This window comes from Corapipo altera, unplaced genomic scaffold (assembly GCF_003945725.1).
Source record: "Corapipo altera isolate COAL_440 unplaced genomic scaffold, ASM394572v1 301, whole genome shotgun sequence".
NCBI classification, from domain to species: domain Eukaryota; kingdom Metazoa; phylum Chordata; class Aves; order Passeriformes; family Pipridae; genus Corapipo; species Corapipo altera.
This window is the reverse complement of record NW_020884926.1, coordinates 1,572,187-1,593,835: the sequence shown is the minus strand read 5'-3', so window position 1 is coordinate 1,593,835 and position 21,649 is coordinate 1,572,187. Positions and strand designations below refer to the sequence as shown.

The 21,649-nt window shown below is 54.8% G+C and overlaps 1 protein-coding gene across 3 annotated transcripts; it reads right to left on the bottom strand.

The window, feature by feature from the left end:
• Positions 1-6,438: 6,438 nt before the first annotated feature.
• On the bottom strand, positions 6,439-20,634 carry TMEM240 (transmembrane protein 240). Of its 3 annotated transcripts, none has more exons than XM_027658203.1 (4): positions 20,444-20,634; positions 19,122-19,228; positions 9,106-9,314; positions 6,439-6,876 (listed from the first exon to the last, which is right to left on the bottom strand). In XM_027658203.1, exons 2-4 carry the CDS (start codon positions 19,211-19,213, stop codon positions 6,728-6,730), a joined length of 450 nt encoding a protein of 149 aa, XP_027514004.1. In that variant the 5' UTR covers positions 19,214-19,228; positions 20,444-20,634; the 3' UTR covers positions 6,439-6,727. The 3 variants fall into 3 exon arrangements, with proteins under 3 accessions (XP_027514004.1, XP_027514003.1, XP_027514002.1); XM_027658202.1 differs by lacking the exon at positions 20,444-20,634 and adding an exon at positions 19,494-19,780; XM_027658201.1 differs by lacking the exon at positions 20,444-20,634 and having other exon boundaries at positions 19,122-19,381.
• Between the last annotated feature and the right edge of the window lie 1,015 nt (positions 20,635-21,649).

The following is a 21,649-nucleotide window of genomic DNA, read 5'->3' as shown; positions in this document are numbered from 1 at the left end:
TCTGCTTTTCCTGCCTTTCTTGCCCGTGCAGGCAACACGAAGAGGCCCAGGCTGCTCTCTGGAGGTAACTTGCACCCAGAATTTAACAGTAAAATATTTATCTTCCTTTAAAATCAGTTCTGGACCTTGGAGCTTCCCTGTGATCCCGGTGAGCAGGAGACAAGCAGGTGAAAATCTGGGACAGCGTCCTGTGATGTCACATAACCTGGGGGAAATCACACAGCCCTTCTTCAGAGATCAGGACAGGTTTCCCCACACCTTTCCAGCCTTGTTTGTACCTTCTTCTCAAGCCCCTGCCCAAAGGTGCTGCTCTGCAGTGCCCCAGCCCCTGCCCCGGGGGTGCCGTGGGGTTCAAAGGGTTGGAAGAAACACTCAGATGCAAAACATGCAAAAAACTATTTTACTGACAAACAGCAAAGGACGGGCTTAGTTCCAGGAGCTGAACTGGTTATATACAAACATCTTATTGAAAGGGAAGGAATGGCTGAAATACACTCACTCGTTGACCCAAATAAAATCACAGTGTGCTTTTTCTATTGCCTCCCCCACCCCAAGCTCTCTCTGCGCCTTCAGCTGCTCCCTCAGCACAGGTTGTCACCCCTCCAGCACAGCCACTGGAGAGCACAAACCCTTGGGTGACATCTGCCTGTGCAAGTATGTTGAATTAAAAAAATTAGCCATTATTGCTTTTCAACCACAGTAGAGATTATTCTGTGATCAGACTCGGAGCAGAGTATAATCTCTCTCTCTTAGTCTCGATGTGTGCTGTGCCTCTCCCTGCCTGGTGCATGCAAAACTGGTTTGGGTGCAGAAATAAAGAAAAGAAGGATTAACAATCAGGGAAAACAGCACTCCAAGCTTTGTTCTTGTGTTCTCGGTGCAGAGCACCAGTGGAAAAATCTGCCTGGGCTGAGTGCTCTGCCCTGCAAGGGCTTCCCCTGCCTTGGTCAGTGTGAGCTGGGGGCTGAGCCACCCTGGGGTCACCTCTCCTGGGAACCCCAGGGCTCAGCTCCGAGAGGGGACTCCAGCTGGCAACCCCTTTGGAAAAGAAATGAGTGCAAATGGGAGGGAGGCACTAGAGGAGGAACAGGCTCATGCAGTGAACACGTGAGGACGCACGGTGGTGAGCGCACGGACACGCACGGACACACAGCCCGGAGCAGGATCCTGGGGGCCCACCAGGATCCAGCAGACTGGCAGCCCAGCTCCTCCTTACACCTGCCACGCTTTCCCACTCCTCTGCTTCCTTCTTTGCCCCAACAGCCCCCTGCAGAAAGATTGTAGACTCGGCTTTTTTAAATTTTTTTCACTAAATTCACTTGCTGCTTCACATTCTCCTGGGCACCCCAGTGAGCTGGGCTGAGACGACACCCCATCCTAGGGTAGAACCAGCAATCCTGTGTCCCTGCCCCATCTATTCCCTGCCCTACATCCTGTTGCCTCTCACTGAAGCACAGATCTGTCCCACCAACGTATCCAGGGTGGAAAACGATTGATCCGAGTGTCTGCTTGTACCACACACTCTAGTGATGGAAGTACTTCTGTTCTTTCCCATCCAGAGGTGCTCTGGGATTTTCTGTTGGCTGTTTGTGCCTTCAAAGCCTCCTGAACCCAGAAGAGGCCTTCATAACCCACACTCTCCATCAGTGCAGCACTGAATATTAAATGCTACTGGGGTGAGATCTGGAATGAGACTGAGCTCCCTGTGCCACTGATCCCCTGCCAACCTCCACCTCCTGCAGGGCTCTCTGGAAGGTGAACATCCCCCTCTCTTTTCACCATGTGCTTTCTCCCAAGCTGGGGAATGACCTCGGGTCAGGGCTTTCTCCTGCCTGGGCTCACCTAGACCTTATCCAAGGCAAGCAGAGGCTGTTGCTGTTTGTGTCTGCACTGCCTGCCGTGGGCTTCAACCACCAGCTCTGGGTCTCTTCAGCCCCAGCTCCCCTGGCACCTCTTGCATGGCTTTTTTTTTCACAGAATGGTTTGATCTGGAAGGGACCTCTGGAATTCATTTAGTCCAATTCTCCTTCTCAAGCACAGCTCCCCAGAGCAGGCTGCCTGAGAACCACCTCCAGCTGGCTTTTGACTGTCTCCAAGGACAGAGACTCCACATCTCTGGCAACTTGTCCCAATGCTCAGCCACCCTCCCAGTAAAAAAAGAGATTCATGATGTTCAGGTAGATCCCCCCATAATTTGTTGTTTTGCCCACTGCCTCTGGTGCACCACTTAAAAAGCCTGGCTCTGCCTTCCTTGCACCCTCCCTCCAGGTATTTATGTACCTTCTCTTCCCCAGGCTGAACAGCCCCAGCTTTCCCAGCCTTCTCTCACAGAAGGGATGCTCCAGTCCCTTAATCACCTTAGTGGCTGTGTTTAATACTCCTTTTGATCAGGGATTCTCCTCTCACAGCTGAGCACAACCAGAAAATGAGGTAGAATAGCAGTGAGAGTAACTAAAACCACCCCACCCTGCTGTCAGTGCCCGGAACACACGTTCCAGGCTCCCTCCTGGTCTTTGACTGATTATGGATAAAGTGCTGCCAGGTACTTCAGCCAGGATGGGCCAGTTGATGTGTCCCTGGCTGGCTCAAGGGCTGGCTGAGCAGTAAGAGGGCACAGTGGACAGATGGATGGATGGATGGAATCACAGGAGACACCTTCCCAAACTGTTTCTCAACGAGGAAGGGTCCTTCTTGTTGTTTTTATGGGTAAAAGGGGTTTATTCAGCAGTGCTGGTACCGAGGACAGGATTTGATTTTAAAAAGGAGCTACTGGTTGATGCAATGGATTTCTCAATCCCCTGCTTTTCTCCACCTGTCTTCCCACTCTTCCCCTTTGCAGCAGCTCCCAACCCCCAGCACACACCCATGGGGTGTGCAGGCAGCCAGACCTGGGCTCCTCACACCAAAAACGCAGGAGAACATTCCCAGTGCCAATCCCAGCTCTGGAGGATCGACATACACAGTTTTAAGCTCTGCCTCTGCTCTAAAAATAGCCCACAAACCCCACCACCACCATCAGAGCCTCCCTCAAAGCATCTGGCGGGCGAGTGCTGCGAGTGGCCCACACTTCCCACTCCCCTGTCCTGCAGATCCCATTCCCGTGTCCCACAGAGCTGCCACCACAGGCACAGCTGCCAGCTCTGCACCCCCTTTTCTCCCTCCCTGCCCTTGTTTTGTCAACTCCCTGATGCTGAAGTCACTTGCTCCCAACCAAACCCTTTTTGCTTGGGGTTGTCTCTGGGTTTGGGTGGTTGTTGTTTTTGTTGTTGTTATTGTTTCCATCTGTGGTTGGTTTTTTGGTTTGTTATTTTGTGTGTGTGTGTGTGTGTGAAGACTGGATCAGAGGCAAGAGAACAACAAACAAGTCAACACTAGTACATCTGGGACAATTAAACAAGGAGAAAACACCCCCACAGCAGAGAGAAGCAAAACAGACACATGCACAGAGGAACAGCAGGACCACGGACAACTGAGCTGACAGCAAGAGCAGCGACCTCACGGGGACAAAGGAACAAGAGAGTACACATCAGACAGGGCTGGGAAGACTCCCACTGGAGCAGGATCAGCTGAGAAGGTGGCACAGGGACAGCAGTGATGGTGGCAGGCAGGGAGAGCAGGGGCTGCAGGGCAGTGACAGTGATGGGGTTCTGTGATACCCAAAAACCTCCCTCACCTTCTGCTTCTCTGGGGGCTTTGTCACGTCGTTCCCTGGAGAGAGGACGTGGCAGACACGTGGCTGTGGGGAACAGCCCTTGTCTATCTTTTTTTTGGCCATTAAATATCCCGTGGGACTGAGCTGCTCCTGTGCAGGGGGTTCTCACCGCTGCAGCCTGACCTGTGAGGGACCTTATCCAGCCCCAAAACAGGCACATTCCCATCTCTGCTCCATAGGCTGGAATCTACAGCAGCTTCCAGGACTCAGAGGAAAACCCACCTCACACCAGGAGCTGCTCAGCTGTTTGAAACCACCCTGCACAGAAGATGCAGCAGATCTCGTGGGTCAGGTAGTAGAATTCCCTCCCTGCATGGGAAGGAATTTTACTCCATCTTTATTAAGGATGAGAATCAAAGATCTTGTAAGTTCCCCACTGGTTTAGTTTGTGCTGGGACACGTCTGGTTTCTGTGCATTGAAGACTAGTAAATAACTCCCAGTAAATTTAATTGCACTGAGATTATCTTTGATTTATTTTTTTTTGACTGTGTGAACAAGAGAGAGGCTCACGAGGTGAGAGCTACAGGCCCAAATAAAAAAAAAAAATTCTGTTCTTAAATAATGGGATTATGTATTGTGTGGGATTTTTTTTTCTCCTTCTTCCAAGAGCCTCAGGCTCTTCTGAAATTTTGCTGTGGATCAGACAGATCAGACTTAATGAGTGAGAGCCATCACTTCACTCTTTCCAGCTGTCCCATATTTAATGATATTTCAACCAAGGTCAGCTGCTAGAGCAGGGCAGAACCAGGCTTTATATTCAGTCTAAGTCACTGCCTTAAGTCTCTCTCTTGAGAGGCTTCAAGTGGAAAGATTATTTAAAGTGCTTTTTTCCCCCCCATAACTAGTTCCAGAGATATTCTCCTTACCATGATGGAATTTTCTCCCCTACAAAATGTTGTCCCACCTGAAGACAAGTTGATAACACAAGACCTGCTCTTCCCTGCCACTTCAGTGTGTGCCATGGCACAAGGAGGGTGCAAAGCTGTGTGTCTTGGAAAGGAGCTGCTCCAGGAAAAAGTCATTCCTTAGATCCCAACAGGTGGCTGCAGACATTCCAGCCACAGGGAACCCAGAATGACAGACAGTCAAACAGACATAAGTATGGACCAGGCAATTATTTAGGCCCAGACAGAAACTGGGGCTCCAAGACAAGAGGCCCTAGGGAATAGCAAAGGTAGGAATGGCAGAGAAATGGGAATGTTTGGCTCTTGGGGCTTGTAATTAACTGAACTGACCCTCGGCATAGCAAATTAAAAACAAAAAAAACCAAGACACAGAAGCTGAAGCAGGGAGGAAAGAGCTGGAGTGATGGTGTCCGTCTCCCTCCACAGATATTGCCATCAAACAACAGGAGGCCACTGCCAGTGTCAAGGAATCCATGGAATAAACCAGCAGTTTCTGCCAGTATTCATCCTCTTTTATCCTGGGTGTTTTCCCCATCTGAGCACAAACCCACTCCATACAAAATGGTGAATGAAGGAGACGTGATTTCGGGGCTACCACCTTAACTTCTTGGGGCATCTCCCTCCTTTATTCCTCTCAATCAATTCTCTCTCTCCCCACCAGCAGAACAGGACCCACTGCAGGGATCAGACACCACCACACAGGGGCTTTGTCAGCTCCTTCAGGCACCTCTGCCTGCAGGGGAAGGAGGTCTCTGGGTGTGGAGGATGGTTTCAGACCCTCGGTCACACTCAGACCTTAAAACCCACACCTGAGATGTGACTGGGGGAAGCAAAGACAAAACCACATCAGAGCATCCTCATGCTTTGATTCAACCATGTGAACGTGGGACATTTGGGACATTTGGCTCTGTAGAGGAGTTTGGTTTGGGGTCCACATCTCTGTGTCCCTCAAGCCAAGCCCGAACCTGCTGCTGTTTCAGCTCAGGGCAGGAGCACGAGAAATAGGTGTTTGTTCATGTGCAGGGGGAGTGAGACTGTTCACAGGACCCTCTCACTGCACTGCCAATGTTTTTGGGGTGGTTTAACCAGGGCCTTGGGCTCTCCCTCCAAAAGAGGGGGAGAGCAGTTCCTTTGCTCCCAGGTAAGGGGTGGGGGGTGTTTATGAGCAGAGGGGTATGATCGGGGTGCAAAGTCAGATCCAATATCATCCACTCCTCCCTCCCTCCCTCCCCTCCAGCTCTAGTGAAGAACGACAGCACTGACACCACCAAGATCCCACCAGAGGGGTGACCCAGGCAGGGCCAGCCCTGCCCCATGGGCTGGCACCTCACGGGGCGTTCCCCCGGCACTAAAATTCCCTGGATTGCTTAAGGCAGGTTTCAGTGTATACAGCAACTCAAACAACAAACCACTTACACATTCCCAGGATTTCCTTCCCTCCACAGCGACTCCCCAAAACATGAACCAAAGCAAAAAGGGACACTGTGCCTTCCCAGCCCGCTGGCAGCAGTGCCCATCCAAACCTGTGACCAGCCAAAGCCATTTTAGCAACAGAAGGGACAGGGCAGAGCAAAACCAAGCCAAAGGACCAAAGAAACGGGGGATTTGAGCTCTTGGACGAGACACTCTGCATCTTCTTCGTGCTGTCCCACCTCCATCCCCTCGGCCAACATTCCCCTCGGGGGCAGCTGGATGTGCAGGACAGCCGGGAATGCCGGGGAAAATTCGGGGGGGGAGGGGAGGGCTTGAAAGTATAATGCAAATCTCTTTTCTCTCTTTCTCTCTCTTTTTTTTTTTTTTGTTTGTTTTAGTTCGTCTGCTTTTTTTTTTTTTTTTTTTTTTTACATATATACACAAGTCTGACAATAAAATGTGGAACACAGTGCAGTGTCTTGGCTGCGTGGCATCCAGGACTGGCTTTAGTTGTGCATCGTGGCGCGTCCCGGGGATACGGATCAGTAAAATCCTCTCCTCGGCTGGGCTTCCATGGAGGAGCAAACCAGAAGCTGCTGGTCCGGCTGGAAGAAGAGCAAAGTCCTTTTTTTTTGTTGTTTTTTTTTTTTGTTTTTTTAAAAGCTCCCTGCAGTCTGCGGAGGGGGGGAGGTTCCCTCAGAGGTGCCGCGGGCTGGGGTGCCCGTTGTGGTACAGCTTCTGTTTGATGTGCACCATGTTCCCGGTCGCCTCCTCGTACTGCCTGTGGTGACGCTTCCTGAACTCCTTCAAGTTACAAAATTTGGGAATCCAAGACCAGGAGTTGTCTGGAAGAGCAGAAGGGAGAAGGAAGGTGAGGTGTGACGGGAATGGTGAGAGCTGTGCTGCCCCACCAGCCCGAGCCTTGGCAAAGCCACCCTTGAGTTCCTCCCTTCAGGATGGAACAGGGATGAGGTGGATGTGGCAGCACTGGGTCACTCTCTGCCCCTCAGCTCGTGCAGCCTGGACAGTGTCATTTTATCCCCCAGTGCTTCAGCTCTGAGCCCCCAAACCTCCCCCTGCCGTCCTGTTCCACCAGAGTTCGGGGTGATTCCCCCCAGAAATCCCACAAAGGGCAGCTGGGAAGCCCCAGAAAACGACAGATGGTGTGAAGTTAAACAACTGTGCTGGGAAATGGTTGGACTCGATGATCTCAGGGGTCTTTTCCATCCCAAAGGAGCCTGAGCCCCTGATTGCAGCTACCATGAGGTGGCTGTGACTGCTCTGACCAGCCACAGCCTGATGTCTGAGCTTCCATAGAATGTTTGCTATTTTGGGCAATCCCTCCCATCAGGAAGGAGCTATAGGTTATTCTAACAGACCACGATTTAAGCTGATCAGGCCCCAATGTGACATTGAGTCACTGCTAAGTGGTGCTCATCTTTTTCAGGGAGGGCTCCTCATCCTGTACCAGCAGAGAATTTGTATTACCCTACCCCTGTCTCGCACTCCCAGGCACCATTTCTCTCTTCAGAAGAAAATTTCAGCTTTGTTCCAAAAAGAAATAGGATTCCTTTCTGCTTATTGCCTTTAAATTTGCACAGATGATTTGAATGAATAGGAAATACCTAAAAGAACATTGTACCATTGGCCAAACCCTTCTTAAAGGCTTAGAATAGGCATAGACAGGGAGGAAGAAAAAAAAACGAAACAAAAGAGATCAATTAGCTTAAATACTAAATTAATTACTAAAAATAAAATCCTCTGCGGTCTCCACTCACGAGGGGTGAGTTAGATGGTGATAACACAACTGCAGCTCACAGCTCCAGCTCTGGAGAACAATATTCCCCTGCTCACCACAACATCTCCTGCCAGCCCTGACCTCATGGGCCCCGAGGAGGTCACAGCAAAGGTGCTCTGATGGAAAGCAGGGGGGTCAGGACCCCAACGCTGGCTCAGCACCTGAGATCCCACTGCAAACCAGTTACCATTCTGCTCTGGGAAACAGCAGCACCACAGCCTGGAGGGAGTCCTGACTCAGAGCCTGCTCACACAGGATTTGGGAAGACTAATGGGAAATTAATATCATTTTTATCTGAGTTTTCAGTGAGAGATAGTCCACTTCCCTAATTAGAATTTTGCAGATAAATCTTTCTCTTGCTCGCTCTCCTTCTCCTCTGAGTTGTAATTTCACAGACACCATCAGTCAGAGCTGGAGACACCGAGATTTATGGGTACAGTGTGAGGGAATTTCAAGCCATTCCCTGGATTAATAGTTTTTCTGTCTATTTTTTTTTTCCCTTCCAAAGATTAAAGTCCATGAGGTGCCCATGCTGAGGGAGCAAACTGGGGAGGGGAAGGAGCATCTGTTTGTCCTTCTGAGGGTGTTAATTCAGGATGCTGAGCTTACTGGTCCAAAGACTAACTAGTCTGCCCCACACTTTTCCCTGCGGGGCTGATGTCACCACATCTGGACACATCTGGACAGCAGTGAGGGTGGGAAACCTCAGGTAACACAGCACAGATGTCTGTCACTGTCATCACAGTGTCACAGGTTTGTACAACCACACAAGGCTGCTCTCCATCAGCATAAACCTGGTTGTAAATTGGAAAAATCCAGATTTTTTCTAATTTTTTTTTTTTTTTTATATCCAGCTTTTTGAGGTTTGGTCTGACCTGAAAACATTCTGCCCAAATGAGCAGCCACAGAACCCCCATCACCATCCTGCCCGCAGGGAAAGACCTTCCTTTTCATCCCACACCCTTTTGCACCCACACAGACATTACCCTTTCCAAAGCACAGCCCTCGGGGCTGGGATCCTCAGCTGGCTATTCCCACATCAACATTCCTGCTTCTGTCAGACAATCATGGAATCTCCTGAGCTGGAAGGGACCCACGAGGGATCATCGAGCCCAACTCCTGGGATAAAAAGGGCTGGGATACATCTGGCCAGACTGGTGCCAAACCCACGTGGAATAAACGTGGCAGGAGTGTGGATCTCCTCCCTCTCCGCCAGCTTCCAAGGGCAGGGGAAGGGGTTTTAGGGCAGAGGAGGAGCCCGTGGGGCTGCACTTACCATACCGTCGGCTGGTTCTCCAGGCTCGCACTGCGTAGTGGAGAACCCCGTCCATCCACACCAGAAACCAGCTTATACAAAAGCCCAGCAAAAGTCCCAGCATCAGGTCAATCTCCTGCTTGGTTACATTGTCAGTCACAAAGTAATTCTCCGAGGAGTCCACCACCGACTGGTCCCCGTCGTACGGGATAACGTAATGGACATGATGCCTGTGGCGGGGAACACGCACAGGGAGAAGGGTCAGCGCCTCGTCCACCCAGTTATGGATGGTTTGACACCATCCTCCCAGCTCCTGACACCATTCCAGGGATATGACGTGCTGTCCTGGCTCTTGGTGCTGATGTCAGCGGAGGAACTGGCAGGGAGGAGGGTGGGAAAGCACAGAAACCTGACCCCGGGGCTCGTGTCGCGCTCCCGACAGGAGCTCCCAGCGCCCGAGTTTTTCCTCATCAAATATTAAGCAGAGCACGAGGTCGGAGCAGCCACCCCAGGGACACAAAGGTCACAGCTGCCTGTGTTGGAGGCAGAGGTCACTAATGCCTTGTCCCTGTGAGCACACACGGGCTGGGAGCAGCTGTGTGGCCCTGCAAGGGCCACCACCACTCGTCCCCTGGCCGGAGGGAGAACTGTCCCCTCCCTGCTCTGCAGGGCAGCCCCAGGGGTGAGCTGTTCTGCTCCATGTCCCAGAGTGAAATGAGACTTCTGTCCTTCCCATATCAGAGCAGAGAGTGTTCATAGCCACGGAGGAGGCTCGTGAAAGCATCCCTGAATTCCTCCTCTGACAGCAGAGGAAGGAATTCCTCCTGCACACAAGATCCAAGACCACCTCAGGCTCTCCTGCTGCATGACCAAGGCAGTTTGGGATGTTCCTCAAGGACCAGGCAGCAATTCCTGCCTGTAGGAGATAGAAGAATCCCTCCCAGCACGGGAGCAGTTGGCAACCCCCCTTCCAGGGCCCTGAACACCTCTGGGGTAAAGGAGCAGCACTCCCAGCTCCAGAGTTTTCCAAGGCTTCCATCTCTCTCAGAGGTTTGGAGGGGCTGGCCCTGTGCCTCATGCCAGAAGGGTGACTGGGTTCATTTGTGCAATGAGGTGATGGAGACCGAGGTTGGGGTGAAGCTGAACTGCTTGGAAAACCCTGGTTAACTTGGAAAAAGCAGGAAAATGGCAGGGATGGAGTGAGGGAATTGTAGAGTAGAAAAAATCAGGCAGGTCTGTGGGGGTTGAATGGGAGGGGATCAGCAGTGACAGGTCCCTGAGAGCTGAGCCTGTGGGGTGGGAGGATCCCAGATGATGGGGGAGCAGGGATGCAAAACAAGCTGCTCTGGAGCCTCTGCCTCTGCTTTCCACAGCCCAGAGCCTTCCTGGGGAGCAGCCAAGAGCCCCGGGGCCACCCAGGCTCTGTGCTCAGCCCTCCTGCCCCCTCCCTCTGCCTCCCCCAGAGCTGGGCACTGCAGGGCAGGGGCTGTCCCTGCTCCAGGGAGCCCAGGGCACCTCCAGCACTGCGGGCACCGCTGCAGTCCTGGCACTGGGGGCATCACCAGTGCTCCCAGCTCGGGGCAGAGCTGCACGGGTTCTCCCAGTGCTGCCACCAGCATCCCGAGCATCCCCAGCATCCCGTCCCTCCCCCAGCCACGGCCCCGGCCCCGCTCCCACTCGCAGGAGAGGAGGCAATCGCCGAGGCCTCTGAATATGCATGAGGTGCAGGTTGCTCGATAATCACGCCTGAGAAACGTCCAAATATTTACACAAACAAACCTCCACTCAAAGGAACCTTCTGAAAACAGCCCTAATCTCGGCGACGACTTAATGGGGGCCACCTGCACCAGAGGCACCGGCGCTGGCAGGGCTGGCACAGCCCGGTGCCATAGCACAGGGGTGGGAAGTGGGAAGCCAGCCCATCCAGCCGTGTCCAGTCCCCATTTCCATCCAACAAAGGGACCAGACTGGGATGCAACAGAAGGAGATGCCTCCAGGCCAGCTCTGATGGCAGCTCACAGAAACCTCAGGGTAAGGGCAGCCCTCATTTGGTTTTTCCCTCATTTGGCTTGAGAAAAACCCAAGGGCGGAGGGTGTGAGAGGGAGGGCTCCTCAAAAGGGAGCTCTTGCCATGACTGGGAGATTTCCCATGAACACAGCCAACTTGGCAGGGGGGGAAAAGAGAAGTCTCACACACCTCCCGTGTTCCACAATTCCCAAATCCCTGCACACAGACCAGCCATGTTCAAGCTTCCCAAATCCCTGCACACACACGTGTCATATTCCACACTTCCCAAATCCCTGCACGCACCCCTCCTGTGTTCCATGACACGGGGCCACCTGTTAGGTCCTTGACCTACTCCCTTTTGCTTCCTGCAACACAGGCACAGAATCCACAGACACCTCCCAAAACCTGGGCTCCTTGAGGTGATCCAGGGCTGGAATTCCTCAGCAGGACCTGTTGTGTGTCCCCTCTGCACCACAGTGCCACAACCCCCTGGGAGACCAAAAGCATCTCTGAGGCTCAGAGAAGCAAAACTTCCCAGACACATCCAGGACACAGACCCAACCCCAGGAAGTGAGCACAGACCTCTCCCCACACATGAGGTGGTTTTCATGGACAATCTCAGTCCAGGACCAGAAGAAGAAGAAAGTCCTGGAGTCCCCCCCTTCCCTCTGCCAAACCCCTCAGTGCTGAGGGATGTGACACACACACAGGTCACACACATGCAGCACAGCCAGCTGTGCTAACACAGGATCCAGGGCTCTCCTCACACACTTCCCAAGGGGTTTTCCCCCCATCCTGCTCCCTGCACAGCTCTTGTTCCCTTGCTGGGCAGAGGGAAGGGACACAGTCACCTCCTCCCTGCCTTGTCCCTGCTCGGTGCAGGCTGACTCTGCACACTGCAGTGGGATCTCCTCCAGCTCTCCTCACTCCCTGTGCTCATCCCTGGGCTGGGCAGGGGCAGCTGGGAGGGCCTGGCTCTCCTTTCTCAGCTCCCTTTCCTTGTGCTCACTGTTCCCAACACCCCGTGATTCCACAGGCCACGCTCAGAGCTGAAGTCTCCTTTACTTCATGGGAGGCAAAATTCAATAGAGAATAAAACCTTTGACCTGTCTGGATTTGGCAACTTAATTACCCAAGTATCAGAAATCAAAGCTGGATCCCAAGTGCAAGTTTCCTTAAAAAATAAAACCTCCTGTCTCTAAAGCTCCCCAGAAAAGCAGCTTTTTTGGGAACCCTGAGCTACCAGGATAGTTCCATACAGAGGAGATCCCAGAGCTACATTTCCACTCTGCAGAGTTTTCTGGAAAGGGTTTAGCAAAGCTCAGGGAAAGTGAATTTTTCCTGTCGGTGCAACAGTTGGGAGAGCTGGGCTGCAGGGAATTCCATCCTTTGTCTTGCCTTACCAGGACTGAGTGGTGCCTCTGGGATGGGGAGGAGAGCAGGGACAGACCCCCCATGGTTCCTGTTGGGAATGTCATAGGAGTGGTTCAGACACTGTCACACCAGCACAGCACATTATTAATAGTGCACAAAGGTCCAGGTCCCCACCACATACCAAGGGGATTGGAAACTGGAACGTGCCCTGGATGGCTCTGGAATGCAGCGAGGGAATGTGTCACCTCTGTGGGTACAGGAACCCCCCCCCAGCTCTGTGCCAGGGCACTTCCAGGGAGGGCAGGGAGTGCTGGAGACCAGGTTCTGGCTCCTCAGAGCAAACACTTTTGGCCAAACCTTGTTTTCAGAACTGTGGGGTCCAAGGCTGTGCCTGTTTCACCAACCAAAGGCCCTTGAGAAGAGTCAAAAAGCTGCCTCAGAGTGGCACCACCTCCGCCCTCAGTCAGAGGTCTCTGGGGTCCACAGCCCCTCTGCTGTGAGAGAGCTGTCACACCGTGGTCCTCAAAAGCCAAACCCACGTTCTGTCCACATTTATTTACAAGAAAAATATGTCCCGAGTAACCCGAGGGTCAATTCGTGGCAGTTCCAGTTGGTATCAGTTGTCACAACAGATCCAGGGCAAATTATTCCGACTGAGTTCATCACGTGCCACCTCCCCTCACACGTCATGCACGTTCAGCCGTGCCCACCCTTGGGGAATCATGGAATATCCCGAGCTGTGTCCACCCTGGATGTGCTGGGGCTTCCACAGGAAGGCACAGAAATGTCAGCACTTCAGGCCAGACACACTTCAGGAGCAGAAGGGTCTGGTGAGCAGCGAGTGAGAGGTTGGATCTGCTGCTCATCCCCGGCCAGGCAGGACCTGGCTCAGGTGACAAACTGGAGCTGCCGGACAAAGGGAGCACAGTGTGTGTCTGTACGTGTGTGCCCGAGCTGTAGCAGCCCTGTCCCCACTGCCAGGGTGTGACAAAGGGGGAACACCTCCTCTCCTCCTCAGGACAAGCCGGGCAGTGCCGTGGCTGGAGGTTCCAGTGCCGAGCTGCCCCGAGCGCTATTGTCCCTTCCAGTGACCTTGTGTGTGCTCCGGCTGCTGCAGCCACGGCACAGCACAGGAGCCTCTAAAGAATCCACTGATTTGTTTTACAACACAGAGAGTCCCTCAATGCCTCTACAGTTCCCACATCCCCATCCCGTGGGATGGGGGTGGCCGTGCACCGATGGATGCTCCGGCTCTGCTCGGCTCCCTCCTGGGCAGGTGTCTGTCCCTGCCCCTCGGACACGTCACATCTCCCGGGCTCATCCTGCAGCTGCCACATCCTGGCTGGACCAACCCATTCCCCATCACCAGCTGCAGCAGCATTTGGGGAATGTGCCTTATCCAGCCCCCCCTGGAATGCCCTGCACGGGGCAGTGCTGCCCTGTCCTGCATCCCTGCCTGACCTTGCAGCCATTCCTCAACATTCCAAACAGCCCAACACCTCTCAGAGCCATTCCCAGCAGGGCCAGTCTGCACACCAGTGTGGTGGCACCACTGCACAGCTGAAAACATCTCCCTGGGACACAGCACACTGTCACAGCTCCCAGAAGCCCAGGGCAGTCCAAACAGTCTCCAGCACAAGGCAATGAGCATTCCCAGCCTTCCAGCACATCCACAGAGGGGCTGCGGGCAGAGAGGTGTAATGACTTTTCCAGAGTGGCTGGGAAAGGAGGAAACAGAGCAGGAATGTTCCCCATGACAGCAGTGCCACCCTCACGAGTGATCCCAGCGTCAGGGCAGGGATCCTGGGATCACCAGGGATCACCAGCATCCCAGCCAGCAGCCTCCTCACACCATTCCACATTCCACCTGGTGCCCAGCTGCCCTCCCAGGAAAACAGCCTGGGTCTCCATGCACATCAGTCACTCAGGAGAGGTCCAGCACAGCCTTTCCCTCCTGGATCAGGGCCCAGGGAGAGCAGGGCTGAAGTATCCCCGGGACAGGAAGAGCTGACTCGAGGCTGGCCAGGCCCCCAGCTCTGCTGCAGGGTGTTGGCACTCAGGTAAAGCTGACCCTCCTCCTGCTCCTTTCCAACCCTGCTCACAGGAGACACTTTGCCTGGGAGGGAAAGACTCATCCAAGGTCACTCAGAAGGTCAGTGGCAAGGAGAACACAAGCCAGAGCTGCTGAGGTCCCTGTCCTTTCCAGACAAGGGCCTTGCAAGCCCCCCAGGCTGTTTTGCTCCATGCAGGTGTCATCTGTTCCCTCCAGCTCACTCTGCCTCCACGGACGCCCTTTGGTGTTTTTCCTTTGCATGACATCACCCAGCTCCTGATCTGCTGCCAGCTCTCTGCTTCCAGAGAGGACCCTTTGCTGGCTGGGACGGAGAAATTCGGACACCTCTGCAGTCCTGCCCAGCTCTGCTCTGCCCTGGCAACATCCACATCCCAAGGGGGTAGGGCCAGAGCCTGCTTTGCAAGGAGGACCCACCGCGGTGATTTGGACAGCCTGGATGCTCCACATGCCGAGGACAGAGAGTGCCAACTCCCCCAGGGATCTGCTCCAGCAGCCACATTCCTGCACGGCGTCAACAGGAGCCAGCAGGAGTGTAAATGTGGCTGTCACCCCTCCCTCCCGCAGCCAGGAGGCAGATGTTAGGAGAGGAACAGCCCCTGTCACACCCTGCCTGGCTGTGCAGGCTCAGCACCAGCAGCAGGTGCCAGGGCCAGCCCCGTCTCTCTCTGCTGACGTCCTCCCTCCATGCACCACTATCCCTACACCAGCTTCCCTTCCCAAGCAACTGGCAGGACTGTTTTCCCAGTGAACAGCTGTGGATGCTCCCTGCTGGCCCCGGGGGTGTTGGCAGCCCTGCCCTCCTTGGCTCTGTGGCTCTTGGTGGAGCAGCCCCACGGGTCCAGCCCGGTGGTGACAGCCCACCCACATGAGGAGAACATCTGCCAGCCCTCACAGCCCATGGGAACATCCATGCCAGCCATCAGAGCAGGAACACTCCCGTGGCAAAGGCACAGCCCAGCCCAGGCTCGCTCAAACTGGAAATAGTGGCTCAGTGGACATTGTCACTCAAAAGACTGCAAACATGGGCCAGCCTTGGCCACGTTTCTGTGCACTGGGCAGGGGAGCAGGGCAGCAAGAGCAGCCCCAGGCAGCATTACCCCAGTACCCCACACCCTTGGGCTCCAGTCCCTGCAGCCTCCAACAGTCACTGAAACTTTGCACAGCACAGGTATCACCAGCTCCCTCTTGGTTCTCCACAAAGAACAGCCACAGCTCCCACCCAACATCACAGACCCAAAAAGCACCTCCCAGGGCCCAGTGAGGTCACTCTTGCCTCATCAAATTGCTCCCCTGCTTCTGGCATAAAGTGATGAGCAACACCTTCAGCCTCCAACAGCCCCAGTGGTCCTGATTCCATGGGGATGGGCATGGCAAAGGTTGGGATCAGCCCCCCAGCAGTGCCAAGTGTTCAGCCTCCAGCAGCACATGAAGACGGGGTTTGTTTTCTTCCCCAAATATTTTGACCCTAATGACACTCTCCAGCCACTGCAAACACACAGAGTGCTCATGAACATGGAAAAAAAACCCATATAGCACTCCTTCCACTTGTCCTGGGACCTTCTTGCTGGTCAGTGCCCCATGGAAAGGAGAACAGAGTCCAGGGAAAGGCACATCGTTGCCCATGAGGACAGACCCCAGCACAGCCCCCATGAGCTCTTTGAGGAGGCAGCCAGAGCAGACAATGACCCCAGAGCCCCCAAAACATGGACAGAGCCTGGGGCACCCCTGGGTACAATTCATGCTGCTGCCTGCCAGCCTCCCACCACAGACCAACACCATGTCCCAGCACCCCTCATCAGCAAGCAGAAAGTGTGGACAGGGACAAGTGACTCCTCAGCTGGAACTGCAAACACAACCAGGCCCCATCCCACTGCCAGGGGAGGGGGGATCCAGGCTGTGGATGCTGCAATGGCAGCCTGGCACAGCACAGAGCCCCACATCCCCTGGCACACATCAGCTGGCACGTGGGACACACACAGAGCCAGCCCTCACTGCTCACAGCCACCCCCAGCCCAGAACAGCTCCCAGCCCCTCACAGGGACAGGAGCTCAGTGCAGATTCCAGTTCCTCCTGGAGAGCACATCCTGCTGTACACTGGATGCCCAGTGCCAGGTCTGCAGTCCACCCTGGGACATGGCAGACCATTCCTGGGGAAGGGGTCCCCTCTGACACCCCAAGGAAGGGTGCAACCAGGGGAGGAGAGTGGAAGGAAAGCATTTCTGAATGAGTTATTTGGTCTGACTGACACCACGACCCAGGCCAGGGCAGGAGGGAAAACCTTAATTGCAGCAGCTCAGCCCACTGCACATCAATCTTCATTTGTTCCAATTCCTCCTTCCCTTCCATTTCTGCAACATTCACTTATTTTCCCCATTCCTCCCTGCAACACACTGAACTGCAGCCAGCTCCCTCCTCCAAGGACTCCCTTTGGTTATTGGCAAATTAAGTTCTTCATCAAGCCCCAGTACCGGCGCTGACAACGCGCTCCAGGACACGGCCCTGCCTGGTGCGAGGCAGAGCTGCTGACGGCTCCCTGCGCCCAGGGCCTGTGCCCAGAGCACTTGGAGAGCTGACAGCAAGGACAGGGCACATCCAGTACCACCTGCCTTCAAATCAGAGGACCCAAAACACTGGTGTTGGGGCGGCAGGTCACAGGGAGCAGAGGGGATCACACCCCAAACCTGAGCACGAGGCCACACAATGTCCCACAGCTCAGGGGTGCTTCTCCTACATCAGGGCATAAGCACGTGGGAACCGATGCTCAGGAGCAGGGACTGGTGTGATGTCTCTCTTGGCAAGAGCCACTGCTTCTACATACCTGAGGCAACTGGTAAACTTTGCTTGTTGCCTCCTCTCAGATCCACGCTCGACGATTTGGAAGCTGTTTTGGGCACTTTCGAAGAAATGACCTAACGATGTCTGGGGAGAGTGCCATGGCTAATTTATCTGCCTCCACAGCATCTCTGCAGACAGAGAGTTAGAGTCCCCCTGCCACCTTCTCAGGCTTGGGCAGGACACTCTGCCAAACCACCAGTGAGACCTGACACTCCTCAGTCCCTCCAGGCAACATTAAAGTCTGTTGCCAGCAGCCAATTTTCACCACCACTGAACCAAGCTGTGACGAGGAAGAGGTAGAGGCAGAGGAAAAAAACCTAAACTAGCAAAAAACATCAAGAGGACTCAAAAAAAATTAGCTAAGAGAAAGCTAATCCTTACCAAAACCAAGCCAAAAACTCTGTGGATGTTTCTTGCCCCCAGTCTTCCCAATTGACCTTAACAGGGAGATGCCTGAGGTGCCCAAGGAGCACCAGGTATTTAGGGTCTGTTACTGTATCATCCAGGGTCGGGTTGAATTTGGCCCTGGAGGTGTTGCCTGTACCTTTCTCTGCTGTTCTGCCACGGGAGTCTGGGGAGAAAGGTACCGATCACCTTCGGTGCCTGAAGCAGGAAGGGCAAAGCAGCTTCTCTTCATTAAGCGAAGCACATCCCAGCTCCAGCTCAGCTCCCACACCAGGGACACCAGAGGGATGTGACGCCTGGGAGACAGGATGCAGCTGGTTCCAGAGGCAGCTCAAAGAGGAGTAAAGCTCAGTTTAAACGTTGGATGTGACAAGGGAGGGCTCCCCCAGCATGTCCTTTAGCTGGCACAGCCTCACGTTGCTTCACTCCCCCACAGACAAGAAACTCTCCTGCAGGCTGTGAGTAACCAGGCACAGGAGGGGAGCGAGGCCTCCAGGAGTGCAGGACAAGGATCACTGACAGCAGTCCCACAAGGAAGGGAGAATTTCACCTCCCCAAAACTCAGCCCCCGGGCCCGAAAACAGGGAACAGCCAGATCCCAGCTCCGAGCTGAGCGCTTCAGTGATTACACACGACGTAAGAGCGACGTTGTTTAGGAGAATTCAGCATTCCCAACAGCCATGGGGAGAGCCAGGGATTTGTCCAGTCATAAACTTGTGCACAGCAAAGGCATCACTCCTGGCACAGCATCCACCTGGCTCACAGAACGCTCCACAAAACCACAGCCCAGCCTCCTCGGGGTGCTGTGTCCAGCAGCATCACAACTCTCAGGAGGAAAAGCCACAGGGAATTAAAATCCGATCAAAGATTGCAAAGCCTCAAAGTGACACTGTCCTACACAGCCACACTCCGGCCTGGGCACGGATCCTCTCTGTTCTCCAAACCCCATTTCATTTCAGCCACACAACTGCAAGACCCAGACCACAAACAGGCTGAGGACCATCACAGCCCAGCGACAACAAAGGCAAAATGACAAACGTTTAAATCGAAGTTACTCACTTCGGCAGGGCTCACGGGTGCACCTACACAAACACGCACACAAAGGAGAATGGACTTCCAAGCCCACAGAAAACTCTTCTTCCGGAAAAAAACCAAATCCCCCCCCTCCCTGTGTTCATGCAGGAGCTGGTGAGGAAGGTGAGACACAGCCAGAATGCAAAGATGGTAGCCCAGCCAGCAGCGCCCCGGCCACCACCTCCCCTGTGCCTCCCCAGTGAGACGAGGTGGGAAGGGGCTGGGGGGGCAGGGAGGGGGGGAAAGATCCTCTGCAGGTGAACTTACCTTCCACAGTTGCAGTGACAAACTCGGTCTTCCCCTCTCAGATGCGGTAAGATGTAATTGTGAAATCTGTCCAACAACGCATTCATGTCCATCAAGCAAGCTATTGCCTGTAAGAGCCCACAACCAAGGCATCTGGTCAACTCTGGATGATGGAATAAAACATTGACTCTAGTTTGATTGCCAAAGACTGAAGCAGTCATAAAGAAAATAATCTTTGGTGTTTACCGGGGCACACACACATGCACACACACGCACACACACACACGGAGGTGCTCAGGCTGAGGGACGGTGCGGGGGGTGGGGGGGGAGGGAAGGGGAAGGGAGGAGGGGGGGGGGATGATGGAGGGGAGGGAGATAAGCAAAATCTCTTACCATAACGATAGAGGCGCCCAGGATCATGAAAATCATGGTGTTTGCATTCATGGACATCAATAGGGGATGGCCAGCGGTCGGGTCCGTGCGCCCCAAGCCCGCGGAGGGCGAGCGGCGGCCGCGCTATTCCGCAGAGCCGAGCGCGGGGCGCATCGCGCTCGCTGCCCGCACGCTGCGGTGCGGCGGGGGGCGGCGGGGCGGCGGGGCGCCCCCCGCGCACACACACGCACTCCCCCGTGCCGGGGATGCCTCGGGCTCCCGCGCCCCTGCCCCCTTTTTTTTTATTTTTTTATTTTTCTAGGACGAACGTGACAGGTAAAAAAAAAAAAAAAAATATATATATATATAAAAAATAAAAAAATAAATAATAATAATAATAATAATAATAAAAAAATTGGCGCTCCCCCCGTTCGTTGGCCCCGGGCTCCCCCCCGGCCGCGGCCGCCGCGGCGGGTGCGCGGCTCCGGGAGCGGGCACCCGCCGCCACAAGCACAGCCTTCATGCAGCAACTGGGAAGCGAGGCAGCCAAACCCGGGGTGCGGGGGGGGGGGGGGAGGCTGGAGGAGGAGGAGGCAGGCTGCAAAAAAATCACCCACTCCGGGGGAGCCTCATTGCATCCTCTCCCCCGACCCTCCCCAAAATCATCCCCGCTCCGGAGCGCTGCGAAACGGAACTGAAAATAAAATATACCCCCAGCCCTCGAAATCAGCGCGCCCACCCGCCCCAAAAATAAGCCCCTGCAAACCCTCCCGGTTTGGGGCTGCGTGTCCCCTCCGCTCGCTCCGCGCCGGCAGCCCCCAGCCCAGCCCCTCCCGGGCGCGGGTGGCTCCGCGCCGCCGGCCGGCCCCGCACGGGGGGAGGGATGCGGGATGCAGGGGAGGGATGCGGGATGCAGCGGGGAGATGCGCCCAGGCAGCGCCGGCCGCCCCCTCCCCACCCCGGGCATTTACCTACGTGGGGAGGCGCTGCTCCGGGAGCGGCTCATGGCGAGCGGCGGCGGCAGCTCTGCGGGCCGGCCCTGCGGGGCTCCCCCCGCCCCGCAGCCGCACGCGGAGCCCCGGCAGCGGCGCTTGGCCGCGTTTCGAGTCCCACACGCCATCCTCACCCCGCCCTTCCTCCGCCCGGGGTCGGCCCCGGCCCCTCTCGCCTCCCGGGGAGGGGGATGCGGGACCGGCCGCATCCCGCGCCGGGGCCCCGCCGGGACCCCCCGCCCGCCCGCCCGGGGGTCCGGGCACGGCCCGTGCGGTGGGTGCGAGCCCCGGGCTCCGCCGCGCACACGCCTTCCCTCGGCACCTCCCTCCGCTGCCCGCACGGAGAGCGGCCCTTTTTGGGGGGGGGGTCCCGGCCCCGCGCCCCCCGCCCCGGGGAAAGCGCCCAAAAGGGCACCCGAGGAAGGCTGAGGGTGCCCTGCCCTGCCCCGAGCACACTGAGCACATCCCACCTCCCTGCAGTCGGCCCCTGAGGAAAGCTGGGATGGTGCAGACACAGGAGACCCCCCTCGCTTTTGGGACACGAATACCAACAACTTTGTCCCGTCTGTCAAACCCCAGATGGAAGGGCCAAGGAAGAGGTTGTGCTTCGGGTTCTCCACGGCTTTATTTCACCGCGGTGTCGGTCAGTCCAGCTCAGGCCACGTACAGGAGCTTCTGGGGAAATTAAAAGAAAATAAGTGGCCAGCCAGTAACTTTTTGCTTGTTTGGTTGTTGCTCCTTTTCCTGTGAACCGGGATGAAGGGAAGCGATTCTGGCCACCACGTGGGAAATGCGTGGTAGCACAGGGCTGGATGGCTGGAGTGTCCTGCAGTGCCTTCACCTCCCCGTCCTCACAGCCCTCCTCAAGGTGAGCTTCACCTTGCTACACCCCAGGTATTTATTTTTTTAGGCTTCTCAGGGCCATCAAAGCAGAGTTTGCTGCTGCTGGGTTTTGCATTTTTGCATATTTGTTTTCCTCCTGCTCCTCAGGCCACAATCAGCCTTCTTATGTAATGACTTGTGTTATATAAACTCCATTCTTCAAGGAACAGTCATTAACCTACTACTGGGTATTGAAAATACCAAAATACTGTCACACAATTAAAACCACTAAATGGTGTCCTCAAATTAGAGCACAGATTGCATTGCAGATGATTTTTTTGATTTTTTTTTTTTATTATTTTT